The 25,727-nt window shown below is 41.2% G+C and overlaps 1 protein-coding gene across 1 annotated transcript; it reads left to right on the forward strand.

Moving 5' to 3' along the window:
• The first annotated feature begins 321 nt into the window (after positions 1-321).
• On the forward strand, positions 322-16,945 carry si:ch211-30b16.2 (glycoprotein endo-alpha-1,2-mannosidase-like protein). Its single transcript, XM_034704228.1, has 4 exons — positions 322-1,465; positions 4,177-4,286; positions 12,472-12,548; positions 15,951-16,945. Exons 1-4 carry the CDS (start codon positions 961-963, stop codon positions 16,585-16,587), a joined length of 1,329 nt encoding a protein of 442 aa, XP_034560119.1. The 5' UTR covers positions 322-960; the 3' UTR covers positions 16,588-16,945.
• The last annotated feature ends 8,782 nt before the right edge of the window (positions 16,946-25,727 follow it).

Raw genomic sequence — 25,727 nt, forward strand, 5'->3', positions numbered from 1 at the left:
TGATTCAACATAATACTGAAGTTCAGTCCACACAAGTCAACAAATGACATCACAATGGCTACTTCATGGTCTATCTGTGGTTTCAAGATCCATCGTTCTTTTCATGACACTCCCTTAAATCAAACCCGGACATAAGATACAGAAATAATTGTCACCAAGAAGTAAGATGCGACTTTAGATTCCCCAGTTTACTTATTCTGTGTAGCTTCAACATGGAAGTGTTTAGTCAAAGGTATGACCAGATATCAGAAGCCCCGCCCCTGCTTCTCGTGTGGCACTTATCACCCCTCTCAGCCTCCGTATCTTTCCGGTTGGGGATAATCCTGCCCGCCTCCCTCCTGCTCTCACCACAGGAACAAATGTGTCATTCTCTCGTGTTGCAGGACCATTTATTAAAACAGTTTATATAATGTAGGGCAGAGCACAAACAGCTTTCCAAGAATCGGATTCGATCACCTCTAATAAAGATGGGATGACGGGAGGAGCAGCTGCAACAGCTCGATGGAGGAATGAGGCGCAGATGAATAGTGAGTGCGAGCTTTTGGGTGGAAAACAAAGACAACCAGAGCTGCTTCATTACAGCTTTATCCCTCTGAGCAGACTGGATGCTGCTCTCTGTCGAGACATGAAGGAACAGTGGAGGGATGAACCCGATTATTCACTTTACAGTGCAAGAGGAGAGGACGGAGGAGAAATAAAAGCATCATGGCTGTGCCAGGGCGAGCAGGAGGCGGTGTGCAGCAGCGTTAGAGAGAGTGATTCCCTCAGGTTGTGGTGATGGAAGTCAGATGAGATTGTTTTGGTTATTTAACAGCCCTGCAGTGACTAAACGCGCTTTATTTTACCCCTGTTGAAAGCCGATGCCTGCATACTCAGGCTGTAGCTGGCATTAAGAGGACCCGTGTCCCCCCCCCTGCTGGTTTAAGGTCTGTCTCTGCAGCAGCACCACGGACAGCGACAATGACTCGGCTACGCAGGAAAGCTCTCGTGGCACTCTTCCTCTTCGCGCTCTTCATCTTCGGGGCCATGATGGGGCTCAGGACGCTGAAACCCAGCGATGGCTTCTCGGACCTGGCTCCCGGTATGGACTTCATCGGGGAGAGGTCCGAAAGGAGGCGGCTGGATGTGAAAGACATGGTGGTGTCTCCGGGCCAGTTCCACATGGGCAGCAGCGATACCAAGGTGGTCTTCACCAAGTCAGACCGAGAGTACAGCATCTTTTATGATGTGCACATCTTCTACTACCTGTGGTATGGCTCCCCTGACATGGACAGCAAGTACATCCACTGGGATCACGTGCTGGTTCCACACTGGGACCCAAAGATCGCTGCCAGTCATGCCCAAGGAAGACACACTCCCCCGGAAGATATTGCGTCGAGTTTTTACCCCGACCTTGGACCCTACAGCTCCAGGGACCCAAAGGTGCTGGAGTCTCACATGTCCCAGATAGAAGCGGCTGCAGCAGGTAACAGTGGATCTGTGTGTTTCCATGTTACTGTTTAATGATGTTGACATCACTCCAGGTCCTAACCTGAGTCCTCCCAAAGCCCCAAACAAAGATGATGCTCTCAATTTCATTGAATCATTGGGTTTTACGACATGTTTATCCAGCAAACAAGACACAATAAAAACATGCATGGGTGTGGTGAACCTGTATGTGGCTTATAAACCACACCAGGTAGACATATGAAGGGTATTATAGAACCAACAACACAACACAGAGTTCAAACGTGATGTACAGAAATGTAGTTTTAGAGAGTTTAAAGTCTTTTTTACGCAATCAGTAACATAGACTTTTACAATTGAACGGTTTTATTCCATAAGCTGTCTCCTTGATATTTGACAAAGGTATGATTTATAAATAAGAGGATGGAGACTTAAATCTTATCTGGTTGGATAATCATGAAAATGTGACTTATCGACAGATTGGCAGCTAAAACAGGTAAATCTGACTTATTTTCAAAGACAGATGTTCAGGTTTAAACAATGTCAACATCAAAAGTAGTCAACAACAACAACTATCAGGGGAATAGAGATACATCTGGTGCACTAGATTTACGTATAGGCAGTGTAAAAAGCTTCTCTGCACAGATTCCTTCATTCATTACCTTAAAAAATAGACTAGCTGAATACAAATAGAACCCGGTTGGATTAATGTCTGATACATGATAAGACACAACAAGAGATTGGTTTGCCTTTCATGTATACTATTTCATCATGCCATGCCAAAACCACCTGCCTCCCTCTTTCTTGCTCTTCACTAAGCTTTGTAAAGGGCTCACTGCCTCCAGCATCTGGACTCCTGAAAACACAGTATTTCACAGATATGGGTGGTTTTTTGTTTTTTTGTTTTACATACTTTGATGGGCTTTGTGAACCCAGCGAAACCCAAAATATAAGGTTAAAGTTGTATTTTAGGCCAAATCATGATCTCTTCCCCAAACCATAGCAACTTATTTGGCCCCTTTGCCTAACCAAGCTGTGACCTTCTAACAGTAAGTTGAATAAAAATGGCCGTTTGGTTGTTTCATCGGACCAAATCATCTTGCTAATGTTGAGGGACAGGATCATGGTTTGAGCTTCAATATCAATCAATCAATCAATAATTTTTTATTCATATAGCACCCAATCACAACAAATGTTATCCTCAGACTCTTTCCAAACAGAGCAGGTCTAGACCGTACTCTATGTTCTATTATTAACAAAGACCCAACATCAAGACAGGATAAGATCCAGTCCCATCTTACAGACAGGACTCAGTCTGATCTCATCTTAATCCACCATGAGCAGAGCACTTTGCAGCATTTAGCAAGTTACAGTGGCAAGGACAAACTTCCTTTAACAGGCAGAAACCTCCAGCAGGACCAGACTCATGTTAAACACACATCTGCTGAGACCAAGGTCAATAATAATCTAAAGGAATATTTGACAGCAAAATTGACTTATACTTATGAAAGCTGCAGTCTGTGTTGCAACCATGCCAGCAGTAAACGTAAGATGCTTAATAGTCAAAGGGTAAATTAATTTTAAAGATCAGATCAGATGATCAGAACCCGACTAAGAATCATCTGTTTCAAGTTCAAAACAGACATGACTTTTCTCTTTATATTGGAGTTCATCCAACCAATCAATTTGTATTTCTATAGTCCCACTCCATCTCAAATTTTAGAGCAGGTTTAGACTGTAATTTTTAAAAAATATATTATTTACGGAGACCCAACATTAATCCAGCACTTGGCAACACTTAGCAAATAACAGTGGCGAGGTAAAACCTTCTTTAAACAGGCAGAAGCCTCCCAGACTTGTAGGTGGACAGTCATCTGCTGTTGGACTGAGAAGGTGAGATAGAGGGAGGTGCAAAACAGAAATGAACAAAGGAACAACAGCAGATAAAACAAACCTATGGTTTCAATGCCAGTAATAATGGTAAAAGGATTTGTGATGGTAATCGACTGATCAGTCTATTAATAATATTAACAACCATAATGAGATTATATTGGGAGAATTTATAATCTTAGTTCTAGCAATTAGAGTTGAGCAGATTCACATTATAGATTGTTATAGTGAAAATAAGAGTAAGACTGATATTGATAGGTGAAGCAGCTGGAGTCAGGTAAGTCTACAGCAACAATCCACAGAAATATACGAGACAAGGGAGCTGAAAAACTCCACAGTGAGTTCATTCAAAGGGACATGGAGATTTAAGGAAGTGATACCCTGTAATATGATATGATCAGAGAGACAGGGGCTTGGTATTTCAGGTTCTCCGGCAGTCTAAGCCTATAGCAGCAGAACTAAGAGCTGGTCCAAGCCTGATCCAGCTCTAACTATAAGCTTTATCAAAAAGGAAAGTGTGAAGTCTACTCTTAAAAGTAGAGAGAGTGTCTGCCTCCTGGACCCTGACTGGTAGATGATTCCAAAGGAGAGGGGCCTGAAAAGTCCAGGCTCTACCTCCCATACTACTTTTAGAAACTTTACATAACACAAGCAGGCTTGCAGGCTGGGATCATACTGATCTCGAGGAGTTATAAAAGCACCTTAAGATTTGTTGGAGCCTGACCGTTAGGAGCTTTTATGAAAAAGAATTGGAAAAAATATCTGCATGGACTTAAATCCTCGTCTGAGAAATATCCATTATCATCTCTCCCATTCAAATGCCCTGCCCATGTGTTGTAGGGGTGCTGGTGCTGTCCTGGTATCCTCCCGGGGTGGCAGACGACCACGGGGAGCCCACAGAGGACCTGGTCCCTGCTGTCATGGACGCAGCCCAAAGGCACAGCATCAAGGTAACTGGTGAGACAACCGGTATGTTTTTCCTTTCTGATGATTGAATGATTGAATGACTGTGACTGGGATGTTGATGCTGAGAACTTCATCTGTCTCTAACCTTTCAAAGATGTAGTTTTTATTTCCCAAAACCAGATTGAAAGGAGAAAGCTGCATGGAGTTAATTTATGTCAGGGCCCATCGAGACAACAATGATATGTAATTAACAGTGCTGGATGAAAAACCTGAAAGCCATACTTGAGTAGAGACAGCATGACTTTGACAGAAGTGAAGGTCAGCTTTTCAAATGTTACTGCAGTAAAAACTCTTAAGTATCTAATCCTCAATGGTAAAAATGTGAAAGGTCATACCCAGCCACGAAAGTTCATACTGGTTACTAGCACTAACACATTTATCCAACACCAAATACAGAAAAAAACAACTCAACACAAAATCCCCGTCTGAGAGCTCCTTCAGCTTCTGTCTTCTGAGGAAAACACTGAACCTGTGAGACGAGGTGCACCTCACTGAGTGAGTGACCAACGTCACCTGCAGAGAGACAGGCAACAGGAGGAGAAAGGATAGTAAAAGAGGATGGTGCAACACCTCTGATATTGTTGTAGTTTGACTTTTCTCCATTAAAAAGTCAGTGTTTATAAGACTTAAGCTGGTGACACAGAGCAGACTTGAGCTCTGAGTGTTCAGCCGGCTGCAAAAGATTCACAGATCTACTTTTTCTTTGGCCGAAATGTTGCTTTGAACACCGGTGTCACACTCTTTCGTCTCCGCTTAAGAAAAAGTGTGTCACGCCCTTTACTTTAAATGCAACATATCTTGCAGCTGCATTGCATTCTGGTCGAGTGAGGCCCCTGACAGTGAAGAAATTGTTACCCACCCTGTGATTGCATCTTCAATTTCTGAAGCCCTGACCTGAAAACCTGACATTTACAGTAATACGGACGCTGCAGAGGGATGGAAATGTTCTGCTTTCATTCCTGATTTCAGCTATTTTTACAGACTGGGAGTGCTTCAGGGTAGATTTTCTATTTCAGTGCAGCACTCTATCTAACAGAGTCACATCTACTTAAGCACAGAGGGGGTTTGACACCACAGAGCCGTGAGATGCTGAAGGTGCTGGAGACGGCAAGAGCAAAACAAGCCTTGCACAGACTGTAGATTCAGCATTAAGAGTGCAGAAGAGCTTCCCCTCGGTTTACTTTCGTGCTCCTTATATGGAGGTCTTAGTGTGAGAAATGAGTCTGTGTGTGTCTCTGTCAGACTTACACAACAGTGTGCGTCTCACAGCTGACCTAACGCTGCAGCGTTTCAGTAGAGACAAAACACAGGCTGAAGTCTGTGTTCCTGTGCACTTGTGTGTGTGTGTGTTTCCCTGCTGATGTTATATATGCGTCTTTTCTTAAAGTATTTTGACAGATCAGAAAGTGATATTCAGAAGCACAACGAGGTCTGGAAGGCGATCATTGTTGCACTGCTTTCACCAACAGGGCGACACAGGCAGATCTGTAATCAGTCGTAGTGCTCTATCCTCATTAATTAAGGATGGCTTGACCCTGTCGGCTCACTGAAATGCAGATGTGAGCAGAAGACGAGAGGACTGAGATTAAACCTTTAGTAGAGCAGAAAGGTAGAGGTGTTCAGGTTTAAATTTTCCTAAAAATCTGAATCTGCAAATTTAGGTACAACTAGAACCAATCAGATACTAGTTCATCAGATGAAGAGATAAAATATAACCAGTGTGTCCCGCTCTACTTCAAGCTGTCGGCTGAATTATTCATTTTGGGACTGGAATCAGAGTCAGCCCAGGTTTTTTAAAATCTGTACAACCCTACAGGAAAAAAACAGAGGAAACCTTTGGTACCTATTCCTTTGGTGCCTTGGAGGCATTTAAATCAAGTCTGTATGACGAGAGATGAATGTGCAGTGTGTTGTGCAATGTTGTGGTAATGATATGCAATGCCAAAAATATATAAAGACGAGCACAGTTTCAAAAACTAACTGCTGTTTCTGTGTTTGCAACTTCCCCCTTCTGAATCTAAAGCAACACTTTTTACCGAAATGGACACAAAATCTTCTGGGAGCTTTAGCTTCAGCTAACTGCATCAAAATGATGTGAAAGCATGGACATTAACCCCCGCTCTCACTCATGCTGTTTGCATAAAAAGCGGTGATAAATTCAGACCTTTTTTTGATTTGATTTGATGTCTTTATTTCAAACATGTAAAAGTAAAATAGAAAAAAACAAAAAACATACAAGTAAAAAAGAAGAAATAGTTATACAAAAAAACCAAAATCAATCAGTTCCATTGGCAAGCACTGAAACATTTTACTTTACATGTGCAAAAAGGAGTAGGAAGAAGTTCAAACTTATCTAATCCTACCCCTTTATTCACTATTTTCTGGCATTATATTAGTGCATTCCCACAACACAAATCTTCATATACTATCTTCATATTTACACCTACAATCAAAAGTAAACCCCACATGATTATCAACGCTTATCTTCCTCTTTGCACCTCATGAAAAATACTTCTTTATACCTCCTCCTGAACTGGATTATGTTCAGACATTGCTGTAAGTCCATGTTGAGTCTGTTCCAGAGTTTTACACCACAGATTGAAATACAACAGCTTCTCCTTGTGCTCCGAACACTCACCATCTTTAATCTTAACTCCCCTCTTAAATTATAGCCCCCCCACCTTTGCAATAAGTTCAGTGCAAACTCTCCATGCAGTAACAACAAGTTTCAATGATTCTTCAGACTGAATTTAGACCCAGATTATGTAGAATTAGAGCCAAGGTTCAAAGTTCCTGAACTGCTTTTTGACTCAGGCCTCATTGTGTGATTTCTTATTGTAAAAGCAGCTCCTTCATACGGACTCTGCTTCTACGCTCTTGAATTTAGCGTCTCAGTTTACATAATAGCTGATTTAATGTAGCATGCACTGACATGATGATATAACATGGCTTCAGGATAGTGTTTGTCATCGTCTGAAGAGAAGCCAAACATTGGTGGAAAGCGTTCAGGAGGCCTGTTTGTTGCAGCGGCGTCTTTACGCCTGAGACTCAGAGTGTAAATACGAGAGTGTGTGTGCACCACAGGAGGGGGTCTGAAAACACAAAACACTTCATCTGCATCCATGTGAGCTTTATTCAGCCAAACAGGAACAGATTGAGCAACGTCTTACCTCGCTGGCCTTTCATGATTTCCAACCAGTCGAGACGCCTTCTCGCCAAACACCACGTTTCCATGGAAACTGTTTAGGAAGACCTTGCAGCCTCTTTTGAAAAATGGAGTGGGCGTTGAGCTCTCTGTGTTTGTGGCTCGACGGCTCCGTAAATGCTTCAGTGTGTGCGGCTGAGCTGCGGTAGACCCGTTTTCTCTTTGTGAAGCAAAAGAGCGTGCAACAGTTGGTCCTGCAGGACGGAGGGACGCCATCGCTTTGCTTTCAGCTCCTTTTACAGAGCCTAGCTGCATCATAATCTTGGATTTCACGTTTAATGTGATTCATCTCAATTTTAATCTGAACTTAATTTCCTTTGAGAACACATTGTACTAAATGAGCGCACAGATTTGGTTTTAAAAGCTCCTCTGGGGAACTCCCTGTGTGTTGTTTTTTGGCGCCCTCTCTGGACAAAGCTGTGCCTCCTACCTCTGCTGATTCTGTCCTGTATATGTGAAGGTCTAGATTTTTAATTTAAAAATCACTGCTGCTTCTTTAACAGTCAGATTTATGTATCACTTATGTGCAAATACAGAAGACTACTGTTTCTGCACCACGCTCTTCATCTGGCAGTAGTTACAGGCATTACAAATGACAGCACAGACACAGTCAGTCTTGTTGCATGTGGTCTGGTTCTCTTCAGGTCATAAAGAGGATTCATGTTTATTAACAGTCTGCTTCATAACAAGATAAAAGCTCCTGAAAGGGGTTTGAAGTCGTCATTATTGTTGAGAAGCAGTATAAAAAGACTTCAGAGACAGTTCAGGTGAGTGTAAAAGATGTCACCTGAGTCTGCAGATGTTTCATGACATGACAACACAGGTCGACCCTGTGGGGACAGAAAGCATCTGCTCCTCTTCTCTCCTCGTTCTCCCCCCCATCCTCCCTCACTACTCTTTTCCGAAAATGTTGTCACCGCCCTGCAGGCTCAGCTTCTGTCTGCCTTCTCTGTCTGGTTCTATCTTTAAACCAGAGGAGGTGAAGGACAGTCTGCCGGCCTCTTCTGCTCTTTCATGACTGACCCAAGGTGACCTCCAATCATCGCTCGAAGTGGAAAAAAGAGAAATGCCGGTATTCCCCTTATTCACTGGTTGGCGTGTGTATAGTGCGGCGTTCTTTTGCCGTTTTCTTTTCTCAGAACGTTGAAGAGACTTGTGAGTTAGCATTTATTTGGCATTAATCTGCATCAAAAACAGACGAATGAGCATCAACAATGCCTGCAAAAGAATGCGAGGGTCACGTAGTGTGCTATGAATGTGCTGAATAGAATCGTCATGCATGGACTCTGCAGGGTGTGTATTTGGGCCCAGAGCATCATGTTTTGGCGTGCAGCAGTGTCATTGTTATTTTCTACTCATCATTAAACGCTCAGAGCCCACATTGTATAAATAGCAAGTGAACCTGCACCCTCCTTCGAGTCCATTGGGGTGTGCTGGTATTAAAATGATGTGTAGTTGAGTATAGAGGTGGTGTATTGCTATCTAGAGGAATTGAAGCAGAAAGCGACCAACAGAAGGCCAAAGCCTGGTCTAAAGTCTTGAGTCAGTGTGTATGAAGCAAGCGGCAACCTCCGGTCTAAAAACATGAGTCCAAAAACTGCAGTTCATTGAGGATCCGCTTGAGGCTGGCTCCGGAAGTACACACCACATACACAATTCAAAAAAGCTGATCTTTACAGCAGAAATAAACATGTTTACAGCCTGGTACAAAAGATGAGTGTAGTCTGGATAGCTCATTTCTCGATTGGCACACACTGTACGAGGGTGAATTTTTTGTAACGCAGCAATTTTGAAGGTATTGAGATTAGGAGTCTTCCAATGAGAGGCACAGCTGACTTGATTGACAGGCGGGTACACTGTAGCTGTTGGCGAGGAGGCTCAAAGCCCGCCTCTTTAAATCACAATCACTCCACAGCAGCAATATGGCTCCCGCCAACGATTGGCTTCAAAACAGATGGGTGGCGTCACAGATACTACATCCAATATTCATACAGTCTATGGTAGGAAGTTAGAGTCATCATTAAATAATCACGGGACTTAATCCAACCTCTTCACACCTCACTTAGCACCCAGATTGTGCACTGCTTAACTAACAATTCACATTGCGCCATGCACTTTAGGCCATTTAGATCATTTAAACAGGGCCCTTTATTACTGACAGTAATGTGACATTTAGATGACAGTTATCATCATGTACTCCTTGCCGCTATGGGCATGCATGCATATTTAAAGGTAGAGTGTCGGACTGTTCATGCTGTCAAAACAGGAGAGAGAAAGTGTTCATTTCTGAAGAGATCCGTCTAAACCAAATGTTCTGTTTACAATCAGGGGAGCTAATTATCCGTGTGTGGGTTGATTTTTTGGTTTCTAACTACCACAGTGTTGCCTCGTGTAATTCTGAGCTGCACTGATGGAATAAGAGTCTGACAGCATGCTAGGCTCCAGTCCAGAGAGAGTAGAAACCTTTGCTCACTCAAAATGAAGCATGTGATTTTTTTTCCTTGCGTGTAAACTTCTATATTCCTTAGAAGCTCTGTGCTTTAAAACCAGAGCACAGCTTGAATTTTGACACTGTACATCCAATGAGTCTCTTTATGATGATCAATTTTTATTGTGAGTCATTTTTCTAATAAAGCAAAACCAGAGCTAAACCCAAAGATAGCGAGCTCCAGGTATTAACAGCAGCAAATGTTGGTACACGCCTGTTACAGCGTATCATTGCTCAATCTTTATGAATTGTTTAGATTGTTAGGCATCTGCCCCCTCTTCTGCTTCTTAAAAGTGCAAGGCTGCACTTTTGTTCATTGTGGCACTGTTATTTGTGAACCAGAGTCAGAAGGACGTCCATCAAAACGAGGGATGTGTTATTCAAAACATGATCCACCAAATAGAAATGCTCTGTACAGCAAAATAAGCTGATTTCTGAATGAGGCTTCTAAAAGTATAAAGGTTTATTTTTATTGCAGAAGCTTAAAATGCTGAGGCACTCAATCACATAACCACTATTTCTAACTGAATCCAAGGCTTTAAAACTCAGTAATACAAGTCAAGGCCAGATAAGTTCACATTCTTTAGCCATGGCTTGGCAGAAAACTCAGAGAAATACCAGACTCAAAAAATGCTCAAAGAAAACCCTGGAGTAACTTTGTTGTAGAGAGTTTATGAAGTTTATCCAATAAAACATCTAATTTAACTGAGTTTCCCGCAAAGAAAACTAAACTATGAGCAACAAAACACATTGTTCTCATCTTACATAGCTCTTTAATTATGTCTGATTGGGCGATCTCATCATTTTTCACAAAGAACCAACATTCATGGAGAAGTAGACCATCCATCCTTGACTCAGTAACTCAAACCACACTTTCTGGAAAGACTAAACACAGTTTGTCCATGTTCTTGCTAGTAGCAGTTCGCTTAAGCCGGCTTCATCTAGTTTCAGCTTAAGCCTTTAGTTCTATTTCCTATTAATAACCGTGCTAGGTCAAATACTTGGTTCTGATCTTTAAGAGCAACACCAGGGACAACCAGATCGTACACGTTATTTCAAAACAAGTTGCGATATGGAGACCGGCACATTTACAAAGTTTATGATTTCACCTCTTCCTGTTGACAATGTGGCAAAAACGTTACTTTCTCATAGCATTCGTTAACAACATGGAGGATATTTTTGATATTAGTCTCAATCATTGGAGAGCACAAAACTTTAAATGGGTGGTTAATGGCTGACAGTCAGCAGCAGAGAAAAGAAGATGAGAGATGTTGAGAAATTAAACTTTGATGAAACACACAAGGAACTGAGTGAAAGAGAAGTCGACCGATTTGAAGAAAACGGACACAAAGCAACCACAAACCACAAGATGGTATGAGCTTTGGCAGAGTACATGCTACAGTCCCCTCTTTGGAGTTCTCCAGGGAGAAAAACTGAGTCTTTGTAAACCAGTGTCTGAAATCAGGATCTGATGTTTACGTAAACAAACACGAAAACTGGATACTTGAAAACCGTGGCCAAAACCGGGACACTCAAGTCTATGTCAACGTACTCATTATCTCTAAGTTTGATTCTCTTGTTTAAACTACACAGGAAAGAGTTTTCTGCACAGTTCTTCCTGAATACTGCTGAGCTTTGTCTAAGATACTTATCAATCAATCTTGATTTATAGCGCCAAATCACAGCAAATGTGATCCTCAGACTCTTTCTAAACAGAGCAGGTCTAGACCGTACTCTATGTTCTATTATTAACAAAGAACCAACATCAAGACAGGATCAGATCCAGTCCCATCTTACAGACAGGACTCAGTCTGATCTCATCTTAATCCACCATGAGCAGAGCACTTTGCAGCATTTAGCAAGTTACAGTGGCAAGGACAAACTTCCTTTAACAGGCAGAAACCTCCAGCAGGACCAGACTCATGTTAGACACACACCTGCTGAGACCGAGTTGGAGAGAGGGATAGAGGGAGATGAAGAGAGAGAGATGATAGTGGTGAGACGGATAGTAGTAGTTGTAGCAGCTGGAGTTAGGCACGTCCACAGCAGCAGAGACCCAGAGGAACCTACGAGACAAGGGAGCTCAGGGACTCCAGAAAGGTCTATGGTTTGTAACTTTAATGGGACAGAAAGACTTGTGTCAAATTAAACACTTATTTTACTCCATAATGATATAATCAGTTTGTTATGACATACAGGTTTTATTTGGCCTGTACACTACGTTATTAGAGGAGCTAGGTAATGTGGAGGACTTTCATATTGGAGTTTTAAACCAACCTGATTCCTCAACAAACAATTGATTTCACAGAAAGGGAGGCCGAATAACGAGCAAGGTTCACAGACTGCAAAGCACATCCTGCCTTTAATCTGCCTGTCAGTCAAACACATAATATAACACCTTCTTTTTCAGGGTTTTGAGTAGTTTCGTTTTGCATTTGGGAACTTTTTTATTAACATCTGAATGTGTTTTGCACAGGTGGCCTTTCACATCCAGCCATACAAAGGGCGGACGGACCAGAGCATGCATGACAACATCAAATACATTATTGACAAGTGAGTTGTTTCTTTCTGTGCTTCCACTTTCTTCTGTGCTCGGTTTGTTTTCCAAAAGGTCAAGATCTAGTCTCTGTATCATTGGCTGCTGACGTTAGGAGTCCGGAGATCTGGTGAAACATGAAGTCTGATAAGAGGAGATGAGGACGGTGGTTGTTAAATATAGATGTTTCCCCTGAGAGATCAGCAGGTAGCTTTTTCCACCAGCCTAAGCGTGTCAAAGGGAGCCTGACTCCTAACACTTGGTGATATTCCTCTGTAGAAACATGTAAAATATATTAGCAATGAGAGAGAGAACGGGAAAGGCTGTAAAGCTGATCAGATAGTGTTCATCTAATAAAATATTCAATGGAAAGAAGAAGCCCATGATCTGGCGCTGTGACCTGGAACAAGAAGAAAGAGCCTCAGCGATGCTGTGTTTATAGTCATACAAGACTGGAGTCAAATCAAAGCGCAAGCTCGAGCACCGCAAGCTGAATCTGATTCCTGGATTTTATGTTGCTGCCAATATTCAGAAACCCACTGTGCTCACCATCTGTATGACAAGACACAATATTTGAGCTGAGAGAAAAGAGGTGGTGGTTCAGTGATGCACAAATATGACCTGAAATCAGACACAAACTCAGTCTGTGAAATCTTGGCAGTATTAAAGATGCGTCACTTTAAAACATAAGATACATTGTTAGATTATAGACTGTGTTTAAGTGGATGTAGTAAGGGATAATGTATAGTGAGCAGGTGGTAATTAGGATCCCAACAGGGTGAGAAAGATCCTGAAGCAGAGGGGTCTTGAAAAGGTCTTCATTTAAAGGTTATTTAAAAATGATTAAAGTATGCCGCTGAAAGATAGTCCCTCAGATTTGACAGTAACATTTCCATGGCAGCGATATTCTTATCATCCAACTTGTGGGTTGAATTCTCATTAAACTTAACACTTTCATTCACGTTGAAGTCCTTGTTTTCCAGTAACTTTTCTGTGCTAGTGTTTTCTTCTCACTCAACCAGTCCTGTACCTCTGCCAGAGCTCATACCGTGTTGCGGTTTATGGTTGCTTCGACCGTTTCCTTCAGTTTGACCAACGTCTCTTTCACTCACTCTCTTGTTTCTACGCTATTTCTCTCCTTTCTCTTCTTCTTCTTCTCTCTGCTGCTGACTAGTCAGCCAGTAATCATCCATCTCAAGTTTGGTGCTCTCCAAATAAATTGATATCCTCCATGTTGTCTACCATGGCCATTGGAAAGTTTATTTATAAAGCACCATTCATACAAAAAGCAATTCAAAGTTCTTTACAGAGTTGACAACATAAACCAGAACAGTAACAATCAACAAAAAACACTTAAAACCTTTACATTTTATATGTGGCCACTTATGTTTGATCTAGTCTCTCTCTCTCTCTGTACTTATGTAACTTAATGTACTTAGTAATTAGTATTGGTTCTTATTATTTATTTAAATTAGGATGGATTATTATAAATGATCAGCCCCCTTCACTGCTCTGAAGTCTGTAACTTGCAGAGTCTTACCGTCCCACCGGACACAGAATCACAACTGACCTCATCTTAACCGAAATGAACCTTTAACCATTCAATTCATCTGAGAACTTCTTCCCAAGATTAAGACTCACACATTGAGTCTTTTCTGTGTCGAGTCGCAGCCCGAAGCTGGCTCAGGTCTCTTGACCCCCCTACATTGTGCCCGACAGCCCAACATCTAATTGAAGATCCAATATCAGGTTAATTCCATAATGCCATACCTTGTCAGAAAAGATCCAATTTAAAAAATGGCATTAAACAAACATAAGCATGAAAACATAGAATATTTTAAAATCTAAGATCAAGAAAGAAATAAAGTAAAATCAATTAAAATATGTCATTAAAACTCAGTTTGTTAAAAGAAATTAAAAGTTTGTAGTTACAGAAATAAAAACTAAGGTTGAAAAAATGAGTTTGCATCTATTTAAGGGGGAGTAAGCAGGTAAAAAGAGGATTTTTTTAGTCCTAGTTTTTTTTAAGTGTAAACAGGAAGAGGTGAGATCATAAACTTTATAAATTTGTCTCCTTTCTGCGGATTGATCTGATATGTGTGAGGTGTGTGATCAGGTTGTTCTTGGCATTGCTTTTGCAATTCAGATTAAGTTGGCATTGTTAACAGGTTTTGACCAATCAGGATCAAGTGTTTAACTAAAGTAAGAAAGCCAGGTAACAATCTGATACAACCTTTTGGTTAATGACTCTAAATTTTGAAGTCTGGAGTTTTGCCCTTGGTTTGATTGAGCAAGGACTTGTTGTATTGTGGATGAAAGGACAGAGAAAAAAGGGGAAAGCGCTCTAATAAAAGTCAAATAACCATTTACCACAAAGGGGAGTCACAGGTGAACAGAGGTCGGGAATCCGGAGTCAAGAGTGTTAGCAGGTTGTTTTGGGGTCCTCCCGTGTTTAGTGTTTTTCTTGTTTCATACCTACAAGCTCGTTTTTACATGACCCCAGTGCAGCCGTCCTTTTTGTAGATGTTTTCAAGAAAGAGTTGAAACATAGTGAATGACGGCATCATATTTTACCGCATCAATTGGACATTACTTCAAGTTTCCTCCAGTGGCTTTTTTGGTTGTCAAAACCTTTAAGTATTTGTTCGAATTTAAGAAGTCAAATTTACACATTTTTGTGACAGTTATTATCCAGTTTGAGATTTTCCTGACACCCTAAGGTGGCATCAGGAGTCGTCAATCCAAACTAATCTTAGAGGAGGTCAGTCAGGTATAAGGGGACGAGGTTATTGAGGGCTATGTAGGTGATGAGCAGGATCTGGAGGTTGATTCGATGCTGAATGGGGATCCAGTGAAGATGCTGAAGGATGGGTGTGATGTGAGCTCTGGAGCTGGACATATTGGAGTTTTTGGGAGGTCAGTGGAGAGAAGGTCGTAAAGGATGCTGTTGCAGTCGTCCGGTCTGGAGGTTATGAAGCCGTGGATGAGTGTTTTGGCAGCAGAGGAGGAGAGAGAGGATCTGAGGCATGCAATGTTACGGAGGTGGAAGAGGGATGTTTTGGTGACGTTTCTGATATGTGGTTTGAAGGAGAGAGTGGGGTCGAGGATTATGCCAAGGTTACTGACTACTAGGGGAGGGTGTGACGGTGTGGTTGTCTTTTGTAGACAGTGTGAAAAAAACAAGACTAGAGACTTCATTTTATCTGCATTGTTGTGCATTTATTTCCACAACCTTTTGGATCCATTTGTTACATTTAATAGTTATTTTGACTTCCTACGCCTATATTCAGTAGGAGCCACTGTGCGACCAGCTGAAGTTTTACATACAGAAATGCCTCCATCTGTATAGTTGCTTTAAAATGCTTTTGTTTTGCACAATACAACACTTTGAAATGTCCCCTCTCTTTGTTTTTCCTCAGGTATGGAAAGCACGGCGCCTTCTACAGATTCAGGTCCAGCACAGGTCAGATCTTGCCTCTGTTTTACGTCTACGACTCCTACTTAACGCCACCAGAGTCCTGGGCGGAGCTCCTGACCACCAAAGGCTCCCACAGCCTCAGAGGCACACCTTACGATGGCGTTTTCGTCGCCCTGATTGTGGAAGAGCGCCACAAACATGACATTAAAGCGAGTGGATTTGATGGCATTTACACCTACTTTGCCTCTAATGGCTTTTCCTTCGGCTCGTCGCACCAGAACTGGAAAGCCATCAAAGCTTTCTGTGATGCGAACAATCTCCTTTTCATTCCCAGTGTTGGTCCAGGGTACGTGGACACGGCTGTTCGACCCTGGAACAACCATAACACCAGAAACAGAGTCAACGGACGGTACTATGAGACGTCCCTGCAGGCAGCTTTGTCTGTCAGACCTGAAATCGTCACCATCACTTCCTTTAACCAATGGCACGAGGGCACACAGATAGAGAAAGCCGTACCCAAGAAAACAGTGACCCGTTTGTACCTGGACTACCAACCCAACCAACCGGACCACTACTTAGAACTAACACGCCAGTGGGCAGAGAACTTTAACAAGGAGAAGGACAAGTGGCTGATGTAGACTGGGCTGTATTTTGAGAGTATATGCACCGTTAAAGACTGGCTCTTCATCCACCTTCATTGTTTTCTTCTGCTCTGATATCTTGTGATAAGAATTTCCTTTAATGTTCGCTCTACCTTTACTGTTTTTATCACTAACATGTTTTAGTACAGGTTAGTAATGTCACTGATGTGTTGAAGCTGCAGAGTCAAATAATGGACGGCTTATCATTGTTTCCTGAGAAGAACTTTATTTGTGACTGTAAGAAAGTGAAGCTGTGTACAGTAAGTCTGTTCTGAGGGTTTTTTTCTTACTTTCTTATGATGGACTGTTCTGTCCTGTATTCCTTTGAAGAAGAATTAAAAAGTGTGTCTGTTTACTTTTGCCGAAACAGTGGCATCACTGAACAAAGAACTTACAAGAAAAACTAGAAATTATCAAGAAAGATGGCACAGGGCCCTGGAAAAAAGAGAAATGGAAAGTCAGTGTATAGATGGGAGGAAGCGTATGTGTGCAGAACACTAAGCAGTCTAAGCAGAGAGGTGTCAGAGCTGCTGGAAGCTGCCCCAGCTTATCTTCTGGAATAAATACACAACCTATCCCATAACAGCCTCATCTCAACATGTGCTCGACTGATAAGTTACATAACCCACGATATGGCCTTTAATGTTCCTCACAACCCAAACATAACTATGATACAACGAGAGCAAGTACATCACCAAGGTTATCAAGTGGGAACTTCCCTTCACTGATGTTTCCTCAAGTCAGGCCCATAACGCTTACCTGCATCACAAAACTACCGTTCTCCATGCCAGCTCTAAACACCCATCATACCTGAAGGAGAAAGGGAAAAAGAAGAACAGAGAGAGGGATCTGTAGAAGGGTGTTAGAAAGAGGGCAGAGCCAGGGTGAGAAGTCTGCTTGGGATAGAGCCCTTTCCAGCCATGTAAGGCAGCATGCTCTACCTCCCCCTAAGAGAGAAAACAGAGAGATTAGTATGTAGAAAGATTTTACAAAATTTTAAGAGAAGACAGAACCAGGTAAAGACGTCTGTTGGGGCCAGAGCTCATCTGTGCCAGATAAGACTGCACACTCTACCTCCATATATTACCCATCTTAATGAGGTAAAAGAGGTAGGGGAGACAGAGGGCAGTCTTAAGAGGGGTGTTAAAAAGTGGGCAGGTGAGACAGAGCCAGGTAGAGCATCCTCTTTGGGCTGGAGCTCATCCCCACCAGCTAAGGCTGCATGCTCTACCTCCCCCTTTTCACCCATTTTAGTCAGATAAGTGAGGAGAATTAGAGAGAGAAACAGAGGACAGTCTTAAGAGGGGTGTTAAAAAGTGGGTGGGGAAGGCAGAGTCAGGTTGAGCAGCCTGTTTGGGATATAGACCTTTCCAGCCAGGTAAAGCTGCATGCTCTACCTCCCCTACTCTCCCATTTTCATTAGGGAAAACAAGAGATAGAAAACAGAGCGAGTATGTATAGAAAGATGTTACAAAATTTGGAGAGAAGACAGAATGAGGTTAAGACATCGATTGGTTCTGGAGCCCATCTGTGCCAGCTAAGACTGCACGCACTACCTCCCCCTCTTCTCTCCTATTTTAATTACATCAGTGATGGAGGGTGGAGAGGGAAAACAGAGGTGTGAAAACAACAGCAGAGAAGGCAAAGCCAGGTTTAGAGGCCTGTTTGGGATAGAGCCCATTCCCACCTGGTGAGGCTGCATGCTCTACCTCCTCCTATTCTCTCATTTTATTGAGATAAGTGAGGAGAGGGTGAAAGAGAAAACAGGACAGTCTTCAGAGGGGTGTTAAAAAGTGGGCAGGGGAGGTAGAGCCAGGTTGGGAAGTCTGTTTGGGCTGGGGCTCACTCCCACCGGGTAAGGCTGCATGCTCTTCCTCCCCTTATTCTCCCATTTTCATTTGGGAAAATAAGAGAGAAAATAAAGAGTATTATGTAGAAAGATGTTAAAAACTTGGAGAGAAGACAGAACCAGGTAACGACATCTATTGGGGCTGGAGCTCATCTGTACCAGATAAGACTGCACACTCTACCTCCATATATTACCCATTTTAATGAGGTAAAATAGGAAGGGGAGACAGAGGGCAGTCTTAAGAGGGGTGTTATAAAGTAGGTAGGGGAGTCAGAGCCAGGTTGGGCAGTCTGTTTGGGCTGGGGCTCACTCCCACCGGGTAAGGCTGCATGCTCTACCTCCCCTTATTCTCTCATTTTCATTAGGGGAGAGTGGGGTGTAGAGAGAGACAACCGATAAAGGGGTCCGTAGAGCATGTAGGGACAGCAAAGCAGGGTTGATGGGCTTGTTTGAGCTGGAGTTCACCCCTGCCAGGTAAGGGTATACACTCTACCTCCCCCTGCTCCCCTAATGTCACAAGGCAAGAGAGGAAGACTTGTTGATGCATTCAAGTTCTGAAAAAAGGTGAGCTGGTTAAATTATTGAATTTTGGTTATTGGTTCATTGTTGTCATCAATACACAGTTATCATCAGACTCAAATATTGAGTTTATTAGAGTTTGGTAGCTCAGATATGGAAGAAGGAAGCAGGATATGGATTACATATGTTGGGTGCCATTTGCTATCAGTTGTGCAAACTTTGGTAATGTCTTTTTAAATATATTTTGATATGAATCCAGAACCATTGAAGCAAGAGATGGGAGTTTTAGTGTCTGAGGATTTCTGGAGTCTATTAGTAGTCAAAGTAGTACTGAAATCCCATTTGATAAGTCTTTGACTGTATGCAGGAAAGAAATTGATGAGAGCAAAATAGGTGGAAAAGTTGGTCAAAATGCATTTCCCAAAAATCTTCAGCAATCTATTAACAGTGCGGGAGAGCAGATTATAATCTGGTTGATGCCAAACAGATGCCAGCAGACCAAAGATGAAGGCCTGGATATCTATGGTTTTCCATCTATTTGGCTACAACCATCACCTGACAGTCACCTCACAGTCACACTGCTGCATCAAAGCGCAATGGGGAAGCAGTTAGATGATCTGTGTTAGTCTGGTAGTTTTGCAAGAACCAGTCAAACATTGATCCAAGTGAAGGAAAAGTTCAAGATTTTTCTCATCCTTCATTATTGTGTGTTTTTTGTGAAGTGTCTTTGAGTTTTTTGAAAAGCACTATATAAATAAAATGTAATATTATTATTATAAATCTCCGAAAGCAGCTTTATGTGTTTGGACCTGATGTTAGTTTAATGACTGTACACCAGCAGTGTTAAATGATGAAGCCAGAGTGGGTGACTCCGTGCCAAGCAGCTGGAAGTGGAACACATCAGGCGTGGTTAATCCACCAGTGTCCAAGTAGCCTGGCTTCATGTAAATGAGAAATCACTGCACCACAGCTGATCCCTCAGAACAATCTAATGTCACGCATTAATGGCTCCACTCACAAAAAGGCTCAGCCCGTGAGCCGATATCAGGCTGGTGGCAGCACACTCACAAACACAGAGCCTGGAAGCAGATAATAGTGACTAATAAACCGTTTTGGCTGGAAGAAAGATTTTTCCAACAGGAATGGCTCTCTTTAGAGTTTAGGCTTTTACAAGAGACTAAATTGCTCTTTAAAAATAAATGAAATTTGGCCCATGGTGTTCAAAGTCCCCAGAGGATGAATCCTAATCTGTTCAGGCCAGAACTGAAGAATATTTTAACATTGCCTACTTAAACAAGTGTCATTAGGATCATTTGTATTTTCTTTACATTGGTTTAACGCAACTAGAAATATTCTCCCTCCAGGACATGTCATGTCTGGGCTCAGAACATCAACTGTAGGCGTACACTGTGCTCTTAATTCACACCCTTCTCCAAGAACTGTGCCAATCTTAATTGTGCTGCTGTTTCCAGAAATTTGAGGACGACCACTTCCCAGTTTGATGACTGGTTTGTTAAGATTCATACAATTTCGAGCTCTGGGCAATCAGGGAACCTTTATGGTCATCAGTGAAGTGAGCCATTCGAGGCAGACACTTCACATTTTGATCAAACACACCATCACGCTCATGTACTGCGATTTTGTTTGACTTGACCATTTACTGATTTACTGATTTACTGATATTGATGTCTGTAAAGCATTTTAAAGTAACAAGTGATCATATGAAAACAGGTTCCTCTGATAGCGTGATTGAATCACAAATAACAACAAAAATCAACCAATTATGTTTTTTTTTGTTTTTTTTTTGTTTTTTATCTGTAGCAAACATTCACACACAACCTAACACATACCTACACTCCCACACACACACACATTCTACCTCAATGCTCATTGGCCAGGGCTTGGAGGCAGGGCTGGCGCTGCAGTACTTCATTTAATGGAGAAAATCTCTAAGCCTCCGTCGGAGGCATGTTGTGTGTAAAAAAAAGTACAGTTGTTGGGGTAAAACATTTTAAAACATTGTAAAACGGTTGTAGTATCATGAAGTGGAAATTATCTTTTCCCCCTCAGTCTGTTTCAAACACTTACACCAGACTGTTAAAACGTATGAGGGGGGTGAATATGTCACACAGTTGCAATGAAACAACTAGTATTTGACACTTCTGACCCCTTTTAGCCATCCCTTTGACTGCAGGGTCAAATTGACCCACAAACAGTATATCTACAAACATGCAGGGGGGGTTGCAAATATGTGAAAGCAACCATTTTCATTTTATATATGTTGGAATCACCGAGCAGAAGAAGTTTCATACAAAGAAAATACTTTCAACAATATTTTGTTGCCCCTTGGGTAATTCACACTAATGGACAGCGATGGCTGCAGCTGTGCAGACAGATGACACCAGGCAAGGATCTCTTTCTTTCTCCAGATATTCAGTTTTCATAACCTCCCTGTACATATCAGACAGCTGCAGCTACCAAACATTAAAATATTTAGAGATACAGGTACATACAAATTGTTTTTGTCATAGTCAAGTATCAACATCTGTAGACTTTGTTTCTTAGAGCTTGGTTAATCAATAATTGAATGTTGAGACACATTAGTAAACTCTAAATTGTTTTCATCTCCCCAGAAACCAACTCATGATGATTTTTAAAACGTACAACAACCTCTTTGCATTATTCACCTTACTCCTGGCCCAGAATATGCACTGTTAAAAAAGAAAAAGTAGAGTTGTGTGAGCCGTAGCTGACTTGCATCATGCACTTTTCCTTTCCACAGGGAGTCTAAAAAGGGCCCTCACTCTCTGGTATTGAAGAGCAGTTTTGAGGCAGTTATGACACAATAACGTGCCTAAGAAGTTACCACATTCATATTTATATTCAAGGTCACCCAACCCCTCCGCCCTGAGCACATTACACTTACATAATCAGGATTACCACAGTGCACACTACAAGCATGAAAGGTCAATGATGGAGCAACACAACACAGCATCTCAGAGACTATTATCACAGAGAGGAGGTGAGGAGTGTGCACTGGTGGATAATTAAATATGTGTTTGAATGGAAGTTTTAATTAATATTGAACTGCTGTGTGGGTAACAGGTAGGTGTGCCCGACTATGAGACTACAGAAGCAACAGTGTTCGTCTCCTAGCCTCAACCCTTCACTCGCGTCCTCCCCTGCTCTCTGTCCACACACATCCTGTCTCTCCTCAGCTGTCACATCCAACAAAGGCAAACATGCTCCAAAAATCATTTTAAAAAAGATTAAATTAATGTGAACTTAGCCCTTTGTACATCTTAAGCAGATGTTTAATGATTAAAAAGGTTAAACAAAAAACTCTGCATGAATCTGTTTGAACCCTTAACGTTCAAAGGGTTCAAAGAAATACACTGAAAACCCTTCATATTGATATTACACTACTGCATCATGTAATCCCTCTCTTGAGAAGCATACCAGTATTTTTATTTGTGACAGATTAATATTTATACATGCAATTAATTATGTTTTTGCATCATTTCAGACCCTCTTTGTTTCACATTCTGTTTTTCAAATGATGAATATGAGTCTGCAGAGTCTAACACTTCAGGATACAAGAGCTCCCCCTGGTGGCGTTTGAGTCCCCTGGAAGAAATTCATTCACTAAACCACACACACTTCACACTTATCAATGTAAAGTAATAATTACAGATTGTTTAGTCTATGAAAAGGGAATTTTGACTTTGAACTCCTCTGCAGTTTGAGTATTTCAGTTTGTATGACATTGCTTACTCACAGGTCTGTTACAGATCAGATCCCATTCATCCATCCATTATATGCATAGACATATAAAGAGTAGGCGTCGCATCCACCGGTACTAGCATTTGGTGCTGACGAGCCGTTGGGCCGCCATCTTGGTCAGGTCACCCGCTCCACTCAGTGTAATCTGTTTGGCAGGCGCCATTGAGTGCCAGCGCATTTAATCAGTCATAACTCGCTGAACACTAAACAGATTTTCATGCAAGGTTTTTTTCTACAAACGACATTAATTTAGGTATAATACAGGACACATGGTTCAGCGTATTTTAATATTCATAGTGGGCTTAACAGTAATAGAATATTCTGATATGTGATGTATGTGATGTATGATAGGTATTTTGCCGAACAGTGCTCTGGCATCTTGAAGTCTCAGCTGCTTCAGTTTACATTTACAGGTAGGATCATGGGTAGGATGACCAGACCAAGATGGCGGCCATATTTCTTGTGCCCCAGCAGGCAATACTGCGTCTACTGTTTTTATGTCTATGATTATATGTACCCCTTACCCTGTTTGGGACTGCAAAACAAGCAGGAAACACCCTGAAGAGGTCAGCAGTATAGAGACAAAAAGGTCACCATTTAAAGGTACAGTGTGTAGAATTGAAGATAAAATAAGATATTCCTCTATTCGTCCTACAATGGAGAAATGTACAGTGTTACAGCAGCAGAGAATCCCTTGCTGTTGAGTTCTTACTTCATATTCAGACTGCACAGATAGATCAACTGATTCTTATTTTAAACTACAATACGTTTTTCAAGCCTCATACATTATGAATAAAGAGTAGTTTCAGTTCTAGAGACACAATATTGTTTTTAGAGCAAAGCTGGCTTACATATGGTTAAATTTATGAAATAATCTATAATAAATCAATCATAAATAGAAGAAATCTTAAGCTGTTTATGCAGTTATATTTGCATACGGTAAAGTGCTGATGTGATAGCTCATTTTTAATTATGTATTATACCAAGAAGGTGTGTGAGTAACATTTTGAAGTCAGCCATCAGATCAAACCCTCCACTTTACCATAAGTTTAATGTTTTGTAGCCAACATTTTATTCTCTTTGAAGCAGCCTATAAAACTATTTACTGAAATGTTGTACGGTTTCTCTCTGTAGAAAAGGCTACTTGACAAAAAGTGTCCATTATTTTAAAGGCACTATGAGGAGTTTTTAACTGGCTGAGAAACAGACTGAAACTGATGCTGATGCCTCTTTATGACTCTCAAAAGCAAACAAGACCATCTACAACAACACTGATACCTTCTCTGTTGTCATTTTAATGTCTAAAACTGCTCTGCGGGGGTAGGTGTCAGAACAGATGAATGACATCTCGCTTTAGAAACACCCTTTTTTGGCAGTTTTCATTGCAAATAATCACATTGTAAGATAAGACTAAATGGTAAAAGACAACAGGATGAGGTTATTGTCTGAAGACAATTATTTTGCATGTACAGGACAAGAGATAAGAGGTATCGCTTTGTCCACAAGGGGGCGCCAGAATCAATACAAGCTAAAAGTTCCTCACAGCAGCTTTAACATTGCCATGTTGTAATTTGAACTGAGCTGTAATGGGTTTTATAAAACAGGTTTTACCTGTTTAACCTACAGTAGTCTGTAAATTCTACCAACATATGTGATTGCTTTCACATTTTTTTTTTTCAAATTTACAGTTTTGTTTGGATCTATATTTAACAGAGTATTACTGTCAATTTAACATTGACATATTGTTTTTCTATTTACACTTTTGTAATGTTGTGATTTTACAGCACTTTACTGTTAATTTGATGTACTTTTTTTTACAGTGTAGATACATTTGTGTCGAATTATGTGACAGATGTAGCTTCAAAGCACCAGCACACCAATATTACCACCAAGCAGCAACCTGCAATCTTGAGATATAAGGGAGTATTAAAATCTGCAGTTCCTTGAGTGTCCACTTGGTGCTTGTTCCAAAAGATACTGGAGGCCACAATTACACCCATTCAATAAAGAAGATCTTTACAACAGAAATAAACATGTTTACTGCCTGGTTTTAAAAATGTCTAAACTCCACCTCTTTGCCTCCTGTTAGGCTGACCATGAGTTGGATTGAGTCAGCATTCCCAATATGTCATCATTGGGCTTCAAAACCCCACTTCAGATACCAATGGGTGACGTCATTGAGACTCCGTCCATGTTTTATACAGTCTGTGAATACCACACATGAACATCATGAAAATCATGTTATTTTGTTGAATTTATACACCTATTTTTTAAAAGTAACATTTTGTTAAGTAATGAAATCAGAAGAAGCAGTGCTCCTCCTCAGATAAGAATTTCATTCCTTCCTGCCACAAAACAGACAATGAAAGTCAGTCAGTCAGTCACACCGCTCTACATTAATCCAACACACGTTCATCAACACAATCAGAGTGCTGCTTTGAATTTGCTTCTCCTGCAGACAGGGAGCCGTGGGAGCAGGTAATGAGCTCATTACTTCATCCACAAGCTCATATTCAATATCTCAAATATTAATTCAGTTTGATAGATCTAAAAGCTCGCATTAGAATCATGAGTCACTTCGTCTTATCTGAGAAACCTCCTGTTTGCGGTTCCCGAATAGAGAAAATCACACTGTGAATACTGAATATTAAAGTCAACCCTCCACATTGTGTTTACCTGTGCCTTATTTTCATGTATGAACCTAAATTAAATAAATCTTATAGAAATATTTACAAAAAGCTGCAGAAATGCTCCAGTATGTTGCATCAGAAGGCTGCAGTGCAAACCTTTTTTCGAATTGCGTGTCTCAACTGTTTTATTATTTGTCCATTTATTTCAAACACTGTAAGTCATGTAAAAAGCTTCTCTGCACAGATTCCTTCATTCATTTCCTTAAAAAATAGACTAGCTGAATACAAATAGAACCTGGTTGGATTAATGTCTGATACATGATAAGACACAACAAGAGATTGGTTTGCCTTTCGTG

Source organism: Notolabrus celidotus, chromosome 16, assembly GCF_009762535.1.
Source record: "Notolabrus celidotus isolate fNotCel1 chromosome 16, fNotCel1.pri, whole genome shotgun sequence".
Lineage (NCBI taxonomy): Eukaryota > Metazoa > Chordata > Actinopteri > Labriformes > Labridae > Notolabrus > Notolabrus celidotus.